Source organism: Prinia subflava, chromosome 1 (assembly GCF_021018805.1).
Source record: "Prinia subflava isolate CZ2003 ecotype Zambia chromosome 1, Cam_Psub_1.2, whole genome shotgun sequence".
Taxonomy (NCBI): Eukaryota; Metazoa; Chordata; class Aves; order Passeriformes; family Cisticolidae; genus Prinia; species Prinia subflava.
The window spans coordinates 95,214,428-95,236,983 of NC_086247.1; the positions used below are offsets into that span (position 1 = coordinate 95,214,428).

Below are 22,556 nucleotides of genomic sequence, written 5' to 3' on the forward strand. Positions count from 1 at the left end.
TTTACAGCTCAGTATGCATGTCAAACTGGTAGCCCACAGTATTTTGGGTTTCTATAGGACAGTTAAAATGGCACCACAAGCTGTTGCACTGACACCTGAGCCTGGTCTTGGGCAGTCACCTCACAAGGTGGAAATGCCAAGGAGAATAAGAAATACAACTGTCTTCACATGCTCATATTTTGAGATTAAATATGAGATTTCCAAAACAAATGCTGCCAACTATTACAGATTCTGGGATGTTGAACTGTGATGTCAGAAAATTCATTTTAGTTACTGAACTTCAGCATCTAGTGCTACCTGCACTGTCCAGAATCAACCTGTTAAATCACAGGCAACTTTAATTTGTAACTACTTCTCTCTCACTTTCTATTTATCCACTAATAATAATAATAATAATAAAAGCTACATTCTTAAGCTTAAATTTAAGCAACATCATTTTATATCCACAAAATAAAAATAACCCCCTGTAATTCATAGATTTTCTAGCAAACAACATGCTTACAGATTTTCACATTTCGTTGCTGCTTAGAAGGAGGAAGAAGTGCATATAAGTTTAGATTCAAAGCAGTACTGTGAAATGTATCTGGCCCCTTCATGAAACAACCTGCTAATATGGGAGAGGAAAAAACAAATCCTGGCCTTGATGTCAAAACAATGTAAACTCCTTTTAGTATGTTGACTTGTGGAACAAGTGAGGCATGAAAACAAAAGCACAGAGCCCTCAGTAGTGACACTGAATATTTTATCTTACCAAGAGAAAGCAACAAGAGACTGAATCCTTAAAGCATATGCTGTGCTGACAGTGTGCTCTCGCTGTGACAGTAATGGTATTTGCAATCCCAGCTGCACTCAAGCCTGTGCTGTAAAAGCACCCATTTCTCAGAGTGCATGTTGCCCTTTACTGGCCCTTAGCCAGATGAAGGAGCTCCTCTCTGATTCTCATGTTGCCTTGTAGAAATGGATGTTTAAACAATTATTTCTCTTCCCCAAAGTGAAATTGGAGAGATTTTGGCATCGTTAGCTCTTCTGAAATTCTCACGGTGCTGAAGAGTATCTTTAGGTGACTGTAGCTTTTTGCACGTAAAGCAACCATTCTCTGGCTTTTTACAAGTATCTGATATAAGTGTTGTTCTGAAATTCAGGGACTGGATCCTCATAGAAATGTTGAAGCAAAAGTATGACTGTTACTGCAGTGTTGTTTCTTGAGAGTGGTTGGTAAGAATGTTTAGAGGGTGATTCAGGGCTGTGACTAAAAGTGTTCACCAGTCTCTGTTAGAGATCGCTTTGACTAAGCCTAATGAGCTAAGAGTTGGTGAGCCAGTTAAAGATAAAGAAAGCTGCTCCTCTGGAAATGTGTTTGAATGTGTATGCTCTTCAGTTTTTCCTAGCACCCATTTGTTTGTTGTTCTCTCCCAGTTGGGGCATGAGATTCAGAGGGAATTGGAGAATGCTGTTTATAAATTATGGAGTTACTGCCTCATGATTACCATTGTATCATCAAAAATGTCAGTTTATCCTTCACTAGTGAGCTCTTTCTTGGTTTCTCCATCCTCTGCTGAAAATTGTTCCCCATCACTGCATCCATTCCCAGCGCAGGTCTTTGTGTGGAGACACAGTCATCCTACATTGACTTCTTGTTTCCTACTTCATATGTGAGCAATTCAGAAAGTTTTGAGTGATTCACAAATGCGGTTACATGGTAGCATTTCAAGACATCCCAGTATCACTTTAGAGAGACAGCTTTGAAGAACGCAGGTGATGAGCTTTAGAGAAAGTAAGGAAGCAATGTGGCGTGGCAAAGGAGGGATAAGTAGGAGGCACAAATTAAATCCTGGAGTTGTACATAATTCCATCTAAATGTGACCAGTTGGGTTTTGCACTATCCAGAAGTAAGAACAGCAACTGGGTCACTTCCAGCTCAGCTTCATTCTGAGGTTTGATCTCTTGTTCCAGAGCTGCTGACAGGCTGCTTGGAACACTGTCCACAACTGCAGCCAAGCCCACAGCAGAGCTTCAAAAGTCCCAGGCTCCCAGGCAATCTCTGGTTTCAGCTCAGACCCAGCATGTCCTCAGCTCCCACATATTCTTTGCTATTGCTACCTAGGCATGGTGAATTTAGGTTGGGAATTACCCACATTTCTGCTGTCACATTTCTGACTGCACTGTAAGTATCCATTTTATCCTCACCCTATAGCCTTTTTGTAATAGGAACATAATGTATATGGGACAAAATAATGAAAAAAACATTTGCAATTAAGTTTTTTTTATTAAGCTGCTAAACTGTAAATTGCCATTTATTCAAATGACTAGATTTCTCTTCTAGTATGCATTGATGTCCAGGATATAGCTTGAACCTCTAGAAATTTCTAGAAATGGTAATGGACTGGTTTTGTCTCCATTCAGTCACTAACTAAACTCTCCAGAAGTAACAGTGCGGCTTCTGAGCTGATTGTAGCATAAGTTCCTTCCCCAAGAGACTATCAAGCAAAGATTGTCCTAAAATAATGGGGGAAAAGGAATGCCATAGAGAAAAGTTTCTTGGGAGGGAGGGGATAGGACTTTTATCATTTAAGAGTGCCCTACTTTTCTTGTAATTTTAAAATTTTGTTTTACAGATAGACTTTCTGGTCAAGCTCCAAATGCTTTTGTTTGAGTAGCCTCAACCTCCCTATGGACTCAACAGATGTACCACGAAATGGCATTGCTCACTGGGAATGCAGATCCTGAGTTCAGCTCCCGCTCCTTCAACAACTTGGAAAACCTGTGTGAAGTACAAACCAAGAAAGGACTCTTCTACAAAAAGGCCAAACTTCTGCATCCTGGAGAAGACCTGTGCTGCTTAGCCCACTTAGATGACAGGTCTAGGTTTGTGATTATCAATGTAGGTGGTATTAAGTACAAAATTCCCTGGACCACCTTGGAGAACTGCCCCTTGACCAGACTTGGGAAGCTAAAATCTTGCAACAATTATGATGAGATCATGGACATCTGCGATGATTATGATGTTAGCTGCAATGAATTTTTTTTTGACCGTAATCCTAGTGCCTTCAGAACGATCATGACATTCCTGGCAGCTGGGAAGCTGAGGCTTCTCAGGGAGATGTGTGCTCTTTCATTCCAGGAGGAGCTTGTGTACTGGGGGATAGAAGAGGACCACCTGGAGTGGTGCTGTAAAAAGAGATTGCGACAGAAAGAAGAAGAGGCAGCTGAGGCCAGGCTGTTTGAAAGGGAGATGATATTTAATGAAGCTACGCAATGTGCCTTCCAGGACAACAGCCGACTGAGTTTGTGCATGCGAAAGCTCAGGGATATGGTGGAGAACCCCCACTCAGGGATCCCAGGAAAGATCTTTGCTTGTATTTCCATCTCTTTTGTTGCCATTACTGCTGTCAGCCTCTGCATCAGCACCATGCCAGATGTCAGAGAAGAAGAGGATCGGGTAAGTGCAGCTTTTCTTGGGGTAGAGCTTGTTTTGCATTATTGTCTCTTCAGGAAAGGTGACAGCCAAATCACTGCAGCAGATTTGCAGGTATTGTGTTCAGTATATATTCAGATGTGGAGGGCTGGCTGGGTAGAGCACAGAAAGCATTATGTCACCTAAAATTGATGGAAGATTGGGCCAAACTCTGCCCTGCCAGACCAGTTTAGTCAGTTCAGACCAGCAGATAGCCTTACCCGCTAGACTTGTTTTTTGACATGCCCAACCAGATGACAAACTAGCTACTCTGGGGATGAAAAACAGCCTTTGTTGTAGTTTAATCTTTTGAGGTTAGGTTTAGAGCTAACAGATCAATTTTCCCTACTTTAACAATTTGAATGAACTCTCAGTGCGCCAATGTAAAAACCATATTTAAAGTGTTTTGATGCTATAGGGTGATGTAAAGGCCAGGGAAGCTGAGGCAGCAACTTAACAGTAGAAACAGAGCAATTGTCCCAATTTTTAGACCTGCTTAGTATTCTCAAGCGTAAGCTGTGGATGATTCATGCCCTTGAAAATCAAGTCTTACAGATATTTTGTTTATTCTTTAGTTCATCAGATTTCCTAAGGGTTTAGTTCCTTTTTTGTGCAAGCAGTTCACTTTCCTAGAATTAATTGTATGTAGGCCAGTGAGAGCTCATCTGAAAAATGGTAGAGGAGGACATTCACATTTTCTTCACATTCGTGCTGACATGCAATTGGAGGACTTGGGGGTGGGGACGTTTTGAAGAATTCATGCCCTCTCTAGTTTTACTCAAGTCCAAGCTTGACACTAAATGTTTGGGCTTATTTCCCAGCCCCTGTGGTCATTAAATGTGGTTGTGAAGTTCAGCTACTAAGACAGTACTTCAGGCCATGAAGTGCTGCCTCTGAGCTGAAGGCTGAGCTCCCCTGGAAGCAGCTCTTCCATGTGCTGTCACCCAGGGGCTGGATGGCTTGTGCCCCACTGCCACGAGCAGAAAAGAGGGTGATCATCGCCAGTCCAGAGGCATTTACTGTCGTGTCACCTTGAAAGTAAAACGCATGCTGATGGAAAATGGATCCCGCTGCTCCAGAGAGACCCCTGCATCTGACTGAGCGCCCTGTGTGCAGTTAAACCCACCCTTTGCTTGCAAGGTCTGCTCAGGTTACATCTCAGCTGAGTAGTTTGATTTGGAGTCAGACTCATTCAGGAATAGCCAGGAAAAAAGATAAAACATTGGCATGATGACTGATATATAATTTATTATCAGATCTTTATTTTAAGGGCTTTTTCTGATTTAAAATTTGAGGATGGTAGTACTGGATAGTAGTTAATACTGTGTTGTCCTAATGTTTTTTAAGATATCATTTCCAAAACACTTGCCTCTTACTGTAATTAACCATCAGGGCTCCAGTATCCTGAATTCTAAGCACAAGGGATATTTTACTGTTGAAAACTGAGATGTATTTAGTGTTTAATTGTTCCCAGGTTTACGTAAGAGCTGAACAACTGCTTTAAGAATTAAGAATTTAAGAATTCTGCTTAGGAATTAAGAGAGTTTAGGATCCGTATGTTTTTACTAATGGTCTGAACAGAAATAGGAACTCATAATAATAGGCTAATAATAATTTTTGAGTGGAGCAGGATAATAATGAGGATAGAGCAAGAATATGAGAGAAGCCTGGATTTCTTGGTAAACTGGAACCATTAGAAGGAGCACATTTTCATAGTCAAATGCAAAATATTGCAATAAAGATGAATGCAGGCTTGCTTGTGTTAAAGTAGGGTCTCTGGTTCGCAAAATGAGGCTCTAAATAATATTTAGGCTACAAGCAACCATAAAATCCTATTGCAGCATACAGTCAGAAGGGTCAATGCCATCCTTGAATATCTAAAATGGGGAGTATTAATGAGAAGCTGGAAGATTTTTTGTGCCTGTATGCAGTATTGGTGAGGCTGACGCTAGAATATTGTAGTCGGTTCTCACATTCATATTTTTAATCGTATTTTGAAAAATTGGGAGAGGGCTAAAAACCTGTAAATCTTAAGACACCTGGAGAAAATGCCATACAATAAGAAACTTGAACATTTCAGTTGATGTAAATTATTGGAAGGAAGGTGAATGGATTGGGCACATAAGTGGGTTTTTTGTGAGAGAAGAACTGTACCTTTAAATTAAGCAGGGGTATGATGCATGGATAAAAGCTGAATCCTTATAAATTCATATGGGAAACTGTCATGGGTTAGCACTGGCCAGATGTTAGTACACTCATGAATATATGTTTTTTCTCTAACAACTCCTGTGGGATGTGATCAGGAACAGAGCAGAGCAGGCTTAAATCTTGAAAACAAAAAAAAACCCACTAAAACTTTATTAATTACATAAGAACAGGGACAGAAATACTTTTAAACACACACAGAGACAGAAATAAAAACTTCTTAGAACATTTCTTCTCCCAGTTTCTACCTCCCCACCCATCACTCTTCACAGACCAACCCTTGGGTTTTAGATCAAACAATCACCACTCAAAAACAAACTAATCTTCAATTCAGCAAGGGAGAGAGGAGTCTCTCTCGCACCACAGACTGTTCCTCAGAAAACACGGGTCCACCCCTTATGTGTTCCTATGTCACCCGTGGCACCGCCCAGAGAGGTTTGCTAGGGTGACACTCTCTTTTTCTTATGTCTAGCGCTCTCACCGCTGTCCACAGGCTGAAAACTGCATACAGGGCTCTTTTAAGGATACTTGCATGCCAAGCTCTCCCCTTTTTACCCAGGGGCCAGGGTTCCAGGAGCAGGTCTGCCCTGAGGGCAGAGGGTACCACTTCACCCTCCTCCTCTTTTCTCTGCTCGCTCCACTCTTCAAAGTGCCAGTCACTGTAGCAAAAGCAAGGGCAGCTGCATCTACCTAAAAATGCAGTTTATGTTCAAAAGAGACTTAAGTTCAGTCTATGGCTGACATTATGCAAGAGAAGTCCGGCTCAGAAGGCTACTCCTCTCATTCTTCCATCGAGTTCCTTCTAATCATGCTTTATCATCTCGGTCTCAGGCCGCTGCCCTCTCTCTGAAAACCACCAGTCATGAAAATCAATGTCTAAGAAAAGTTTCTTTCTACCAAGCAAGGGTTAACAGTTTCTTCTCGGCAGGGTGCTGCAGGCTGAGGCACTCCCAGGATCCGCAAACCCCTACGTGGCTGGGCAACTTCTCCCGGAGTTTGGAGGGGGGGGGGGAGGGGGGTGAGCACACACAGAAGGCACTTCCACAGTTTTCTACCCTTCTATCTTGGACGGGGCAGCTCAGTTCTAGTTCTGTCCCTTTTCTTCTCCCCCCCCCCCCCCCCCGGGGGCTCCGGCTTACCTGAGCCGACCACGTGTTTCCCCTCCCCCACCCAGCCTCGTGGCCGGGCAGGGGAAGGAGGCCTGACACGTCCCTCTGCTGAAACCAGGATCCGAAAAGAGGCTGAACCCCCCAGACTCTTGCTTTTAACTCTTTGTGTCCTCAGAGGCGTGTCCAAACCTCCGAGTGACTAATCCAAGTGCTAGCAGAAAAGCTGATCACTGATTGGACTGCCCACATCTCCCTAGAAAAATTCACCTCCCCCCCCAACCACGACAGAAACTATGTGCCAGTATTTACTGGGATTACAATATGGTACAGTAGTACCAAGGTGATTCATTACTGGGACAGACTAAGAAGAAAATTAGTGGATTTTGTGCTTCTAGACATTTTCAATTAAAAGCTCAGTGCCCTTTTGTTTAGCCCTCAGCTAAACAGACTCTACTTCAATCAAAAGAAAAACATCAATTGCAGATCAAGTTACAAAGGTGAAATTCTTACAATGCAGAGAACATCAGAATAAATTATCCAACATTCTTCTGTGCCCTTAAATTCTAAAAGCACAGAGCTCCTGCAAATAATCTTTGTTCTGTGCTTTGCACAGAGAAGGTCTGTGGACAGACTGGAAATGGTAATTCTGTTTGAGACAAGGGTGGCTCTCTTGCACAGAGGACTGGTGAAGGATCACTTCTGGCAAGGCAAGGAGTAGGCATCTGTCTACTTGGAATCATCTGTAGGGTCTGGGACCCTGGCTGCAGACTCCCTGTGTGTACTCCCTATGTGGCTTAGCAAGCCAGGGCAGCTCTACAAGTAACAGGTGTGGAGACAAGAGAGCTTATGTGAATTCAAATGCATGGTAATCCTCCTGAGCTGTATCCCCAGTATCCAGATTAAAATTTGTGTGCAGGGATAGCTCTTTGGTCTGGCTTGCAGTGTCCTAACAAGCAGAAAAGGATGTGCAACCCTCCTGACTAAGGAACAAATAAATAGTAAATACTATTTCAAAGACACACGATACTCAGTATGCACATTTTCCAGGCTTTCTGGCTGGCATTGCTGTTGTTATGCTTCCATGTCAGGGCTGTCATAGGTGCTCTGGCTAGCAAAGAGTGACCTTTTCCTTGAGCTGGCATTGCTATAGAATACAAAAGCTTTATGTGCCATCTATCTGTCCTGTTATTGCTTCAGGGAAAGACAGAGAAGCCAATCATGAAAAAACCATGCTGGGGAGCAATTTGTCTTACCCTGATCCTTTAATGCCATCTAAATGGACCAGCTGTCAGACCCAGTGATGTTCTGCAGAGGTGTAAACGACCTCACACAAGATATAAGTGTGGACCTGAAAAGTTAGAAGTAATTACCAGGTGGGTGAGGAAATTATTTTAGGTGCCCATCTCTTTTAAAATAGAGCAGAAGACTCAGTCATACATTTTGGTAACTTTAGTAGCTGCTCCAGGTGTTCTGGATGACAGTGTCAATCCCTGGTGGTTTAACAAGGGTGGGAAGGCTCATGCTCCCCTGTGCTGTCCACATTTGTTCTTACTAAAGGTCACCTTGATTCACCTTGAGCGTTTCTCTTTTTTGGAAGTAGTATCATTTATTTCAGATGCTGCAGAATTGTCAGTAGAGTTAACAGAATCAGATTCTGAACTACTTTTCATTTACACAAGTAGGATATATATTTAATAATTGTTTTCTCGTTTAGCTTTTATTTACCGATTAAATTAAATAAAACCACCAATCCAGTAATGTGTATAATAACTCCTGGGAATTTCAGGAAAGGGACACTTCAAGTATGTGAAGAAAACAAGCATGTGAAGGCAGTCATATTCTTCCATGTAAAATAACTAAACAATGATAAACTTTTTATTCCAAAATTTTCAGAATGGGAGATTTCAACATGAGATTTAGATTTAATGGTGAAAAGTCTCCTCTAAAGGCAAAATCTGCTGAGATAAAATGATAGCAGGAGCCCTCAGGCACCACGCTCTTTCAAGACCACGACAAAAGTCATCTCCAAGACATAAAAATAGCCAGAGGCACAGAGTGTCCTCATGGCATTTTAGGCATATGCTACCTTTAAGTGGACTTCTCACCTCTCTAAACAAATGGCAAGTATTGAGTGACTCAAAGAAAGCAGCTAACACATCAGAGAAGTCCTAACCCAGTCAGGGATACATTACAGCAAAAGCCTTGAATGCACAGTAAGAGCTAAACAGTGAAAAGACATTCAGAGAGATTCAGCTGAAAGCCAGATGGTCGTCATGCTAAACTCATTTTTTTCTTGGTGAAAACAGAAATATCAACCATTTCTATCTGAAGACGAATCTTCTCTTTTTTTGTTAGATGGCAGCCTTTGTTGTCACAGAAGAAAAGGTGGATCTCAGAGAATAATATCAAACATTCTGTCCTGATTCAAAAAAGCATTGAGAGGCCTGAGACCCCTGAGCTCAGTCATTTGTAGCAGTACGGTGCAAAACCGTACGGAGAAACAGATCAGAGGGTTCGTTCTTCACTGTGCTTCGTAATGTGTTGGGAAAAGCTAACCTAATTAAAGATGCTGTGATAGGAAGTTACAGTTCAATAACCTTCAGCTGAAGAACACTACAACAAAGAGACTTATAAATAAAGAAGTTAATAATAGCTTGTAAGGAAGCCAAAACTATTTAATCTTCTAAGCTCAATTTACACACTGTGCTTCAACTTCCACAATGTTGAGGATGGGGAATAGGTAAATTGTGAATGTGCATTTTAAACAATCTTGTGACTAAAGGTTTCATTTCACAAAGGTACACACAAAAGTAATCTCTGACAAGGTTAAGAGAGCCTTGTATAATGATTCTCAATAGCTTTTCATAGACAAACTGTTCTGTTAGAGGCTGGATGAGCAGACAGCGAGGTTGACTGAAAACTGTCTGAAGGGCCATGCCCTGAGCATGGTGGTCAGTGACACAGAGCCTAATTGGAGGCCAGTAGTTAACAGTGTGCCCTGGGGTCTATACTGGGTCCAGTCCTGTTAGATTTCTTAGTGGCCTGGAGGATGAAGCAGAGGGTACCTGCAGTGAGTTTGCTGATGACACAAACTTTGGACAAGTGACTGATAGGCCAGACAGTTGTGCTGCCACCTTGAATGACCTTGACAGGCTGGAGAAACAGGCTCAGGAAGCCTGTGGACCTCAGCAAGGAGAAATGCAGAGTCCTGCATTCCTGGTGAGGAACAGCCCCACACAGCAGTATGTGTTAGGGGCCACCCAGATGGAAAGGAGATTGGTAGAGAAGGACCTGGGCATCCTGGTGAACACCAAGTTGACCGTAAGCCAGCACTGTGCCCTCGCTGCAAAGAAAGGTATCAGTATCCTGGGCTGCTTTGTGGATCTGAATCTAAATCCCTCCTTTCCTGGCTGTCCAAATCAATCTGCTATAGGAAGCATATCTTGGTATCAGTTTATTTTGCTGAGTTCAGGATTGCTGTACTCACACACTGAGGAGACACATTGGGTGCTGGGAGTCCCCAGCATCACTGCTGTAGAGCTCACTGCCCTCTGCACCAGCTCTGCCAGCAACCCAGGACCCCGCTGCCTGCAAAACCCCTGGTAAAAGAGCACACCACGTGCCAGCTTTGCCAGCAAGACAGTCCTTCCCCTTTGCAAGGCTGCCTGAAGCTGCTCATGAATAGAAAACATCTGAAGGAATGATTGGTTGTTCTTGCTATTGGTAGTGTAGACAGAGTGCTGGATAACAGGCTGCATTTAGTCATGACTGTGTTTGGAGAGTTCTCACCATTTTTTCTCCTTGACTTGCTTGCTTGTCTTGGAGAAAAAAAGAAATTGCTTTCTGCAGTTGTTCCACCCCTGGGGAAAAAAATCAAAACAAACAAATAAACACCAAAATCCAGCCTTCCTGCTTCATTGAAGCTCTGTAGTAGATGTACCTAGTTGTTCTGTCATGGCAGCTGCTTCAAGAGCAGATAAAGGAACCATGGTCCCAGTAAGAAAATCATCATCTCTAGTATCAGGAGGGTTAGGAGGAATGTTGTATTTTCTTTCTCCAAGAATTGCCCTTAGATTGGGGGTAGGGACACAGCACTGTATGACAGGTTTGCGCGGAGTCCCTTAGTGAGCCCACAGATCTTCTGCTCAAAATTCCCCCCCTCAGCAAAGTCACCACCTGAGCTCTCCATGCCTGGCTCTTCCCCACCATGGGTCTCACTGCAGAGCCTGCTGTTGGATTGCTTTTCCCACGTAAAGAGAGAAAACTTTATGGGTCAAGGAGCTGCCCTGGAAGATTTTGAGGACAGTAGGTTACAATATAGACTTTGGGAGCCCCTTGAGATTCTTTGCAGTGTTTTGGGCTTAGAAGTAAAAAGAAACAGAGAGTGTTTCTTTGCACTGCTTGGGAACAAGGCAAGAGCTGACTAGGATAAAATTACTTTTGACTTTTTAATAACTTTATGCCAATGAACTCTTTCAGTCTGCAGGATATCTTCTCATGAATAAATAGCAAGCTTAGGTCTCCTTTTAAATATTATATAAATATGCTGCAATGTAACATTAGTGATAAATCATTAAAAGCTAGAACTATTTCTTAAAAGCATTGGTAACTTTGTCACATCATTAATTGGTTTACATTTGGTGCAGTGTGGCTCACCCAGCAAAATGTGGTCCATGTTTAATTTCTTTTAATATCTCTCTGGTTCCACCACAATAAGTATCTATCCTTACCAGTGGGTTTATTCTCCAAACTTCCAGGTAAATCATCCAGGGAGTCTCTGAAGCAATCTCACAACAATAGTCGCCTGGCCTTCAGACATGTTTGTAAGATTACTACAGCTACTCGTCACGGCTGTGGGAGTACAGCACAGCTCCTGTATTCCATAGATTGCTCCACTGCCTTTTGCAGGAGAGCTTGGGTGCTGTGGGCTTACTAAGTGCTGTCCCAGTGTTCTGAAAGAGATAACCCTTTCATTTATTTGAAATGAAAATATACTCTGGAAATTTCATTTCAGAGCTCCGGGATATGTTGCTATCCATTCTAGATGTCTGAAATGAGAGAAAGCAGGCAGATTTACATTTGGCTACACCTCATATAGCTAGTCTGAGGCAATGAGCCAATTCATGTGTACGGCACATGAAACAATTGCATTAAATCATTCAACATTATAAATGCTTACATTTTCACTGCCTAGAGCGTGGCAATGGTGATGAAATATGAAAGTTTTTGAAACTGGGGGTTTTTGCAGTGCCCATGGAGACATTTATATTCAAGACAAATTGAGTGGTTTAAAAAAGTTATAAGATTTTTTGCAAAAGCTTTTCAACAAAGTCTTGAGAAAGGACCAGGAGAAAATGATGAAGCTGTTGAGCTTTCTAACGGTAAGCACGATATTAGTTCCAAGTAAAAACACCAAAAACATGGTACTGAGTACAATCAGACACATTTGGATCAAGTCTGTGTAGAACACCACTCATTATTCAAATTTAATTTTTTTTGAGGTTATAAAGTTTTCAGAAGAAAGTAGCTTCTGATGTAGGTACTTCTGTAAGATATTTGAATTAGTGCCACACAACATTCTTCCTTAATAAAAAGGCATGTTTTCAAAAATCACGTTCCTTATTATTTAAAAAAAGTCTCTTAGATCTCATAATAGCAGAAAACCAACATAAGACATCAAGTGAGGCTTGAGATACTGTGTCCAGATTGATACCCATTTGGCAGGCAAATTGAAAAAAGTTTTAGAAGTGGTTTAAAATCTGAAAGTTCTGCTTTATAGTGAGACACTAAAAGTGCTCTTAATGCAGTGGGAATCATAAGAAGAAAACGTCTTTGGGCAACAGTGAACTGAAATAACAGAAAGCTGCAGCTGGACAAACTCATGCTCTGAATTAAAGTGTGGGTAATTAACAATGGAAACCATTTATCTAGACATGCTTGCATGCATCTCAAGAGTTTTTAAATACATTCTGTCAGTCCCTCTAAACATTACAACTCAGCTCAGCTGAAGTCATGCATATGATTCATGAGCCACTTGGCAAGATCCTCTGTTCCACAGGGGATCAGCTCAAGAGCCTCCTCTGCCTTTCCAGGGAAGTGAGCCATTGCCATCCTGTCCCTAACTCGCTAGTGCAGGAGGTGCCAGCAAGGATGCTGTAAATCTTCTCACTGTCTGGGGCTTCCTTGGCCCTCGTGAATATTTAGACCTGAAGGCATCAGTAAGATGAAATGAGCAGTGACAGTTCATAATTGTGATTAAAGGCAAGGGCAGCCAGAAAAAGCTCAGCAGCCTGGAAGCTCTCTGAAGAGTGATGTGGCACAAGTCCGGTCCCATGAAGGCAGCATCCTAACCCAGGTGTCCTGTCCAGCACTGACTGTGTTTGTAGGGGGTGCCATAGGGACTGGGACATGCCACTGGTGGGATTTAGCCACAGCCTGACCAGGCTGTTCACCAGGACATGTGCCAGCCCACTCCTCTGGTCATTCACTCACTCTATGCTCACCCTTCCATAAGTCACACACACAAACAATCCCTTTCCCTCTGCCCCATCTCATTTCCTGAGCCTGGATTCAAGTAAGAAATACAGAGAATAGTGTGAAGGTCCCAGACATCCAATACATCCTGAACTATGCTGGGAACTTGGCACCTGGTACACTGGATAGAGATGATGACACGAGAAACTGCAGCACTCTTCCCAAAAAGTCCCTGCAGGGACTGTCTGTGAGCAAACGCTGCAGAGATTTTTCTCCCGGGCTGCAGCTCGTTGCCTTCATACACAGTAGAAATGTTGGGTGTTTTAAGGTCAGCTCTTGTATGCTGCACTGCTGGCACGGAAAGCACTGTTCTTACTGTTGCGTTGAGCAGAAAGAGAGAATAGGAAAGCATGTGTGGTTTCGCCGTGGTCACATCCACCTCCTAAAAATCCATCCCAACTTAGAGCATTTCAGTGCAAGGACACTGCGGGAGCTCACTGCCAGCTGTGCCTGAGCTGCTACCAGCAGGAAGGTGAATCTTCCCACAGGCAACACACACAAATCCTTCTCTTGCTCTCAGATAAGGGGATAAAAGGAAACTGAGGGGGAAGAGATACAGCTTTGGAAAAAAAAAGTCAAAGGAAAACAGTAAGCTTGACTTTGTCCTCCTTTCCTCCAAGGAAAAAAACAGACACCCCCAGATCTTATAGCAGGTTACAGGGTTGCAGGAACCAGTAAAATCAATATGGGTCAGTAAAACAGAACTAGCAGTGAGTGGGAGGCAGGAGGAGAAGAGCTTCAAAAAATGATTGAAAGAAGGGGGAAACTGGGATAAATAAGAGGGAAAATACACAGTAAAATGCTGTTAAGAATCAGCATTTGTTGTTAAGAATCAACAAATCAGTTGTTCTTTTAATATAATTAGTGAGTGAGAGAGAGAGGGAGAACAAGACTGAGATCCTTTTTTAATGTAAGACAAGTTTGAGGAGGAGAAGATGCAAGGAGGATGCTGGGCTTAGGAAGACCACAGTTCTGGGCAGTGGATATCTGTGAGCACAGCCAGATGCCACCACGTCATCTTTTCCCAGGTATTAGGTAGGTGTGAAAGCATTGGGAATGCCACTGCTTTGTTACACAGCTCTGTCTGTCTGGGGTTCTTTTGGAGGGGTATGAGGGTGTTCCCATTCCCTGGGGAAATTGTTGAAACTGCACCCACGTGCCCTTGGCAAGAGCTCAGCCCTGCTCTGATTCTGCAGTTTTATGCTGGTTTAGTTTAAGGGAGATAGCCCTCATCTTTATTTCTGCAGTCCTGCCCTGCCTGCGACCAGGTGTGCTGCAAGTGCCAAATGCCATTGCTCAAGCTTTTCCAAGTCACAACGGAGTCTGTCTTGTTTTCAGAGTACTAGGGTAGAAAATACAATTCTTCAGAAATCAGATTTGCTAAGCTGCAGTGTAACTGGGCTTCTTCATATGAAAGCTCAGGATCAAGCATTTGCTTAGTTTTATGGATACTGGATTTTTTTTAAAAAAGCATTGTAAACTTCCAAGGCTTCAATGCCTCTATCAGAGCTAGAAAGGAGAGGGAGCTGAGGAGGAAGATTTCTATTCATGTAAAACCAGGGGAAGAGAGGGACACATTGTCAGCAAAGACACTGCTGGTGCTTCATGCTCTTGGGGATTTTTACTTTCAATTTCAGTGAAAAAGTGGGCCAAACCCAAGAAAAACATTCTTATGTTTTTCTATGGAAATAGAAAATTCCAAGGTAATTTTAGTCAAAAATACTAAGAATATTGGTGTTTCTAAATTGAAACTGTTCTTTGGAGGACACCTTGGCTTGGTGAAGTCATCATTCTTTTTCCCACCTTCCTGCCTCTGATAAATAAATCCTCTGTGCTGAGCTGCCCCCTGAGGCCAGGCTGGGCAGGTTGTGCCTGGTCCAAGCGCAGCGAGCTGTGCAGGAATTGTGGGCACACCTGGACCCCTTTTTCACCCACAGGTTTCCGGCAGAGGGGACAGCTGCAGGGCAGAGACAGGAAGCCCCATGGGCTGTGGTGTGTGAGATCTTGCCTCAAATGCCATGGGAGTTGGTGAGGTTCAAATACAATACCTTGTTTTCCTGGACCTATGTCTTCCTGTGCAGCTATTCATCTTCAGACAGTTTCCCAATGGCACTGAATGGTTGTAAAATTGCCAAAGCAGACCCCAGGTACAAAAGTAGTGTTCTGATTCAGGGTATTTGTTCAAGCAAATGCCAGTAAATCTATTCTTGTACTATCTAGGTTGTAATTCTCTCAATATTAGTAACAGCCTGTTTATGTCTTACACTTATGCACAGACAAAAGCTGTGGATCAGCCAGGTGGGGGACCTCGAGGGCCAACTTCAGCAGCACCAAGAGATCATTTCCTTTGCCAGCCAAACCTTATGGGCAGGTAGGACTTGGAGGAGTCCTCTGAGGTGTAGTGCCTCATGGGAACTACATCACGCTACCAACCCTCAAAACTGAGAAGCTTCATCTTAAAGGTCTCTGGTCTTCCCTGTTCTTGCAGGGGGTCTTTTTTGGAACCTCATGTGTCTCCTAGAGCCCTGTGTGTTCTAGGTTCTGAAAGCTGGTGTAGCTATTGCTTCTCTGGCCAGCACTGTCCTGTCAATTAGTGACGGGTTCCCTTTGCACATAGCCAGTACAGACTGAGCATGTACGGTCCCTTTCCTTCGCCCCCCTACCTCCCCTGCTGGTTGCAGTTATTCAGCTGATGGTGTTGCCTATCCCAGCCACTCCTGGACCACATCTGCAGAAAATGTTACTCAGGGTATAGCGCTCCTCCTTATGTCGTAGTGTAGCCCCTCACTCCTGGTGTGTGGGGTGATCAGAGGGGGAGACAGGAGCAGCTGGCCGCTGGAGCTCATACTGTTTCCTTAAGTTGCTCCTAGCCATGGTCACAGAGTCTAAGGAACTTTAAACATTGGATGTCTTCACACTTCCTCTAGCCTTCTCTGGATGAGGTGCTGTGCTTGCTAGGCATCTGAAAATCAGGCAAGTTTGGTTTCACAGATATTTAATGGTCTGTTTTATTCTTTCTGTGTTTCCTGGTTATTGCTAATTTTAGGGTTTGGTTGCTTTCCATAAAGTAGAGCCGGGTAGGATTCTTTTCCCTCTAACTAATACTGTTGCTTTTGGAGAAGTGTGTGCTAAAAAAGGGCACAGGCATGAGGAGAGCTAGTTCAGAAGAAGGTATTAATGAGATGGCATTTTGTGCATCTGTAGTACTGCTTTCCATTCTTCTCAACAACTCTACTGGGGCAAAAAAAGGCAGGATAGTGGATCAAAGAATATATCTGCATATGTCAGGAACAGCACGTGAAGGAGGCAGGGAAATGGAAGAAAGCCTTAGGATGACAGTAAGTCTTGCCTGGTAGGTAGGTGATTGAATCCCTCCTGTCTGTGTCTTTCTCCACAATTCAGATGTGTATGCCAAATCCATGCAGTCAGCTGTCGGAGCATCTGTGGCATTTCCAGGGGAAAAGGTGTCAGTTAAACAGCTCTCAAAGCTCAGTATTTATATGGCTTAGGAACCCAAGGCCTACTTACAATGTCTAATTTTGGTTGTACAGTTTGGAGCTGAGATGGCCCAAAGCAGCAGCTGCTTGTGGATTGGGCAGAGTTACTCAAGGAAACACAGCTGGTTCCCTCTGCAGCCTCCTGCATCAGGAGTGCCATTCATGTCTCCTATCTCTCTAGTCTGGAAGGGTAGTCATTGGTAAAGTCCTCACGTGGTCTTCTCTTCTCTTTCATTGACTCCCAGACCTTTTTCCCAGATTTCCATGAACATAGCCATCTGGCTTCACAGTTACGAGTCAGAGAAGCAATTTGAGACAAATGAAAGGCACATGCCGGGATCTCCCTTGGCTGCATTACTGCCAGTGAACAGCACAGCATGTAATTCCACAAGCTGATTAGACTCTGGCTGGGTATTTTAGCACACCCTGCAGTTACCTTCTAGCAGCTGCCATAGTCTTTTGGCAGCTCCCTTGTTCCTATTGGTGTTCCATATTTATTTGCAGCTTCACTGGCAGGATAAAAATGGCAGGCTGAGGGGTTTTGAGAAGTGTCACTTTGGGGCTGTGCTGTCTCAGGATCAAGGGAAATCCAGAGCGGTAAGCCGGTGTAGCTCCTGCCCACCTCCTTGCCCTTTCTGCTCAACGAAGACAAGTTGTACAAGAGCTGTCTTGTGTCCATAATGGGGGTGCACAAAGTTAGCAACAACCCTCCCCTTGGAAGGCACAGGTTACCTTTGCTGGCAGCTGGACTGAAGACAAAGCACCAACTAAGCTCGAGTTATGGATCAAAGAGTGGATAGCAAGAAGCAAAGGACTCTTTCATGGCCCTTTGGTGGCTTTCAAAACAGAAACTGTTCCTTTGACTTCATAGCCAGCCAGCTTAGAGGACAGGCTGTGCAGTTATCTGAATCATCTTTGTTTGGGAGCACAAGGAAATATTCAGAGCAGGCTGACTGCAAGTTCAGCCTGACCTCAGCATTAATGGCAGAAGCACTGAGTTACAATCACCGTGTCTGTGGGTGGTCAGAGCGAGGGCAGCTCCTGTGCCCCAGGGCAGGGTGAGACGCTGCCCTTCCAAGGTAGGTCACATGGCTGGAGTCGTGCACTCATCCCTGCTGAGAAAATTATCTGGATGCTTTCACCAGAAAATCACTTTTCATCAGAAAATTGCCTTTCATCAGAAAGTGCCAGCATGAGCAATACCTTTGAGTTTTGTTGGTGAGGCATGTTTCTGGGAATGTTGCTCTTTTGCTGGAATTTTTCTCAGGGAAGGCTTCTTAATTTTACAAAGACAAGAGAGGGCAAATGACCCAGCACCTAGTGCTCCAGGTGCTCCCACACATTGGGACAGAGCCAGGTGGAAGCTTCCACCCTGCTCCATAGGAGTAGGAACTGGGTCTCTCTGAAGCCCAGCAAAGGCTCCCAAGTGGTGGGCTGCTGAATTAGTAGTGGAGGAGTGTTTGTCCTCTGAGTCACCCTGCATATGTTCATTGAAACAGGCAGCTCAGCCTACCATCCAAATCCAAGGGGAACACCCTAAGCCTCTGGACTGGGGACTGTAGGCAGACTTGTCAGCAGCCTCAGGGCTGCAAGTCTCTTTGTCTGCAGGTCTCTAAACACAGATCTCTGATGCCGTGATTTCAGTTGCATCGGAATTTCAAGTTCCACATTGTTGTTAAAATCTGATGTGCACGGAGAAACACTTGAAATGTGTGACCTGAAAGGCTCAAGTAACAAGGGGCAAGTGAACATGAACAAAAATATCATTTTAGAAATGTCACAATTTTCAAGCTTATGTCAGTACTTTTGTATGCAATGCCTCTCATGTTGGGGTTTCTTTTTTTCTTAAAAGAATTCTTTCATATAGAATTGACAGTAAGGGAAATCTCACTATAGGGTCAAAGTGGGCACCATTGAAACTTCTTCCTTCAAAGTGCTGTGGAGCACACAAAAAAGTACATGCAAAGCAACACAAGAACTGGGGCAGTTAGAGGTGATCTGGTTTTTGACATCTTCTAATGCAGAGGGATTAGAAGATGGTGTCAAAGCCTGCAAAAATCTAAGGAAGAGTCACAATTTCTTCTCAGGAGACCAGAGGACAAAGGCATGGTCAAGAAGTCACACAACACACAGTGAAGAATTTTTCTAATGTTCAGTACAAGGAAGTACAAGTGAAATGGACCCTGCAAGCCAAACCAAAATGTTTCTGAGAGATGTCTGTAACTTTTAGACAGGCCATGCAGAACAATGAATACAGATGGATTTGAACTCCAGTGACACCGTTTTTCATTTTTGTAATTTTCCTTTTGCCAAAGGAATTTTTGGCAAAGAAAATGTTTCTCCAGAAGAAAGATGCTGTGGTTGGCTTATTGACAGCAGATTTCTATAGATCCTAATGAAGGAGACTCACTTTAATGCGACTGCACAGAATTAGTCGCTGATGCCTTTCTTACTTTCTTTCCTTGTGTCCTGTGTTGACATTAGTATATAGCCCCCAAAAACTGTGCAACTGCAGATAATTTACCATACTCAAGAAATTTCAGCAGGAAAAAAACCCCACCAAACTACTCACAGTTTGAAAGAAACAAATGTACACAGATGAATAAATATACACACTTTGTGAAGAACAACTGTTTTCCCTGTGGCTCAATTTCATCAATCTAAATATGAAAAAGTAGTAATAAAAATGTATCCATTAGATTACAGGGTAAAGAAATTTTGTTTCTTGGAATGAGGAAGAGCTGTTTTGCTTATAAAAAGTAATAAGCAGTGTATAGTTGTTAATGGACATGTTTATGGCCACAAGTTGGTATAGCTTGAACTTTTTGAGAACATACAGATTTGATGAAGACCTATTTTGGGCAGGATGCCCTATTCTGTTAGGACTTGTTTTTCTTGTGTTCCAATGGCTGATGAATTCCTGATTTTTTTCCATCTGTGTGTGTGCCTTTCTGAGAATTTTTGTTTTGTTTTCTTGAACGTAAAAATCTGAAAAGCCCAGGCAGAATTACACCAACCAGTTGATCTGGAACACATAGTTAGAAGTTTTAGGAAGCAAAACACTGCCTACTTTTTACTTTCTTAACCAATGATGTAATCAAGCAGGAAAACAAAACCAGCTGCAACAGAAAGAAATGAAGTGCAAAGAGCATGAAATACAGTTTTGCACTGCTGGTTTTGATAACATGAGGATAATAGTAGGTCACACCTAGATAATATTGAAAAATGGTCCAAGGGATAGGAAGACATTTAATTAGCGGAAAAAAGAGACCTCTGGCGTGTTGATTGACACACAGATCTCTTTTTTAAAAGCTTGTTCAGACCCTCTTATTCTTAGGACAGCCGTTGGACAGAGCCTGGCTTGTTCAGATTGTGATAGGTTAATAAAAACACTGAGCAAGTTGCTGGAGATAATTATGCATTAGCTGGAAGGAGGGATTGTTTAATCCTGTAGAAGTGAAGTCTATATAGTAGAACATTATCACTCCACTGTACTGAAAGTAAACATTTCAACTTTTATATTATTTGTCAGCTGTGGAGAGTGGGAAGAATGGAAAAATGCCAGGGCCCAGCATCAACTCTGGATGGAGGAAATTTCAGCTCCTCGTTATCTTGATGGGCAAAGATGCAGCTTGGTTCTGCAGCATTGGATTACCTGAGCTCCATATCCCACCAAGTTTCTTGAGCTTGGCTGAACAAAGGCTGTCAGGCTGCTCTTGCACTTGCATTTGGGATGTAGTTCTGCAGGAAGATTGAAGACATAAATAACAATGCTTTAGGTCTGTGAACCTACACAGGATAAACATGTCAGAGTGTGGGAAGGTGGACAGAATCTTCCAAAAGTCATCTTCCCTGGTAGCCCATTAGTGAGGAACAATCTTTATTCCTGATTTCTCCTACACCAGGACTCACACACAGAAGCACTTCAGAGAGTCTCCTTTCCATATGCAGCAAATAGAAAGCGCTGGGGGAATTAGGTGCCAAATTACCTATTAATTACCTTAGTGACTTTGTAGGTTTATTTGAAGGCTAAATTCTCCATAGGCTTCACTGACTTTCCTAAAACTTTCAGTGGCATGAGAAGTCTATACATGTACATCAGAATCCAGAACACTTTCTGCCAGATAGGGCTCTTAAGGCAAGGTGTATCCAGGTTTCCATAGATGGTGGTCCAAGTAATGATGCATCTGTCAGAGAAATCACATTTGAATGTTTGGGTATTTGTCTTGTCATTGCTGTTGCTTTGCTCAAGCCATAGCTATTCTTCTCTGGGTTCTCTGGGCCTCAACCTGATCCTCCTGAGCGTCCTCATTTGCAGCTCTTCATCCTATCCTGCAATGAGAGGATGAAGAGCTGCAAATCCTCTCCAGCTATTTCCCTTAGGTGTAAGATCAAGCATATCCTGATGAGAGATTCCCAGGCAGCAGAGCTCTGGGACAATATTTGTCTGAGGGCTGGTTTTGGCATCATAATGAGAGAAGTTACAGTGGTACAGAGTCCTTCCACTGAATTTGTGAGTTTTGTCTCTGGCTCACAGAGCCAGATTTGTGTTGTGGTGTGAAAGCATCTTGACTCTGTATTTGATAGGAGAGTCTGACAGCATAATTATGCTCTGATAGGAGGAAAGCTCCTAGAAACAAAATCTTATATCCTATGTATTACGACTGTGACAAAAATACTTATGACCAAATTAGTTTGGTGAGGCAGATATAAGTTAAGATCCTTCTAGTGTTCACACATATCAAAATTTGGAAATTAAAGACAGGCTATCTGAGCTACTATACTAGTAACATAAGATAATTGTTCCTCCCTCCAATATGCTTAAAATCTTGACAGTAATTTCAATGGGACAAGTAATTTTTCTCTCCATATCAGCATGACCCCCTGGGAAACAGTGGGAGGTACACCATATGTCAATTGAAAGTGAAATAAAAAAACAAAAATCCATAAACACAAGGCATTACAATTTTTTATTGTGGTTACTATGAGGACCATAAATGCTGGCTCTGAGGATTCCTTTTCAGGTCTCTTTTTCTTGTTGACACCTCTTTAGTTATTGTCTCAATCTGTTCTTAAGTATAAGATGTGCAGGGTGCCTCAGCATTTTGGTTATCATATTGAGGTAAGGATGCCTACAATGTGATGGCACTGCTCTCTCTGCTCACAGTGCAACAGCCCTTGAAACATATCCAGTCCCTCCACATTCTGGGGAAGGCTGCAGTTGGTGAAGAGGGCAAAAGCCTCATCAGCCTTTTGCTGCTTTCTTTCCAAACAGGGAAAAAGCTTGCGCATACACACTTCAAGAGAGATGAAGTTAGGATGCGGTGCTGTGCATTAAAAATTTTCTTGGCTCTCTGGAGCAAAAGACTCCTGTGGCTGAGTATATGGGCAGAACTGTTAATAGATGTGCCAGGTTCTCCGTGGTTAAATGGGGACCAGCTTGACACAGTTCTCAACTGATGTTTTATTGCTATAATTTGGTTGTAAGCAAATAAAACAAGATTGGGCATTGGGTCCTAATACCTGTTGCATCCGGTGGGAGTCACACACCCCACTAGCATGGATGGACTCATTACAACAAGCTGCTTCACAAACTGTTCAATCTGGCACACTGAATAAATATTCCCTTCCCTTAAATAAGTATACACTTGTCTTCCACACAAAGCCCCCAGAGCATTTACAGAGGAAACAGCACTAGACCTGTAATTGTCCACATCAAAATCTGTTTATTTAGAGAAGTTTTTTATTATTCAGCTG

General features: G+C 42.9%; 1 protein-coding gene across 6 annotated transcripts in view; it reads left to right on the plus strand.

Annotated features, from left to right (window-relative positions):
* The window catches only part of KCNG2 (potassium voltage-gated channel modifier subfamily G member 2), a 52,825-nt gene that overhangs the window by 27,028 nt on the left and 3,241 nt on the right, over positions 1 to 22,556 (plus strand). For 5 of the 6 annotated variants that reach the window (XM_063403918.1, XM_063403909.1, XM_063403927.1 and 2 more), the window contains one exon: positions 2,616 to 3,439. In XM_063403918.1, coding sequence (XP_063259988.1) covers positions 2,684 to 3,439 — 756 coding nt within the window. In that variant the 5' untranslated portion in view covers positions 2,616 to 2,683. Of the gene's footprint in view, positions 1 to 1,953; positions 2,165 to 2,615; positions 3,440 to 22,556 lie in introns of all 6 variants that reach the window. The other variant, XM_063403955.1, reaches the window with a different exon arrangement.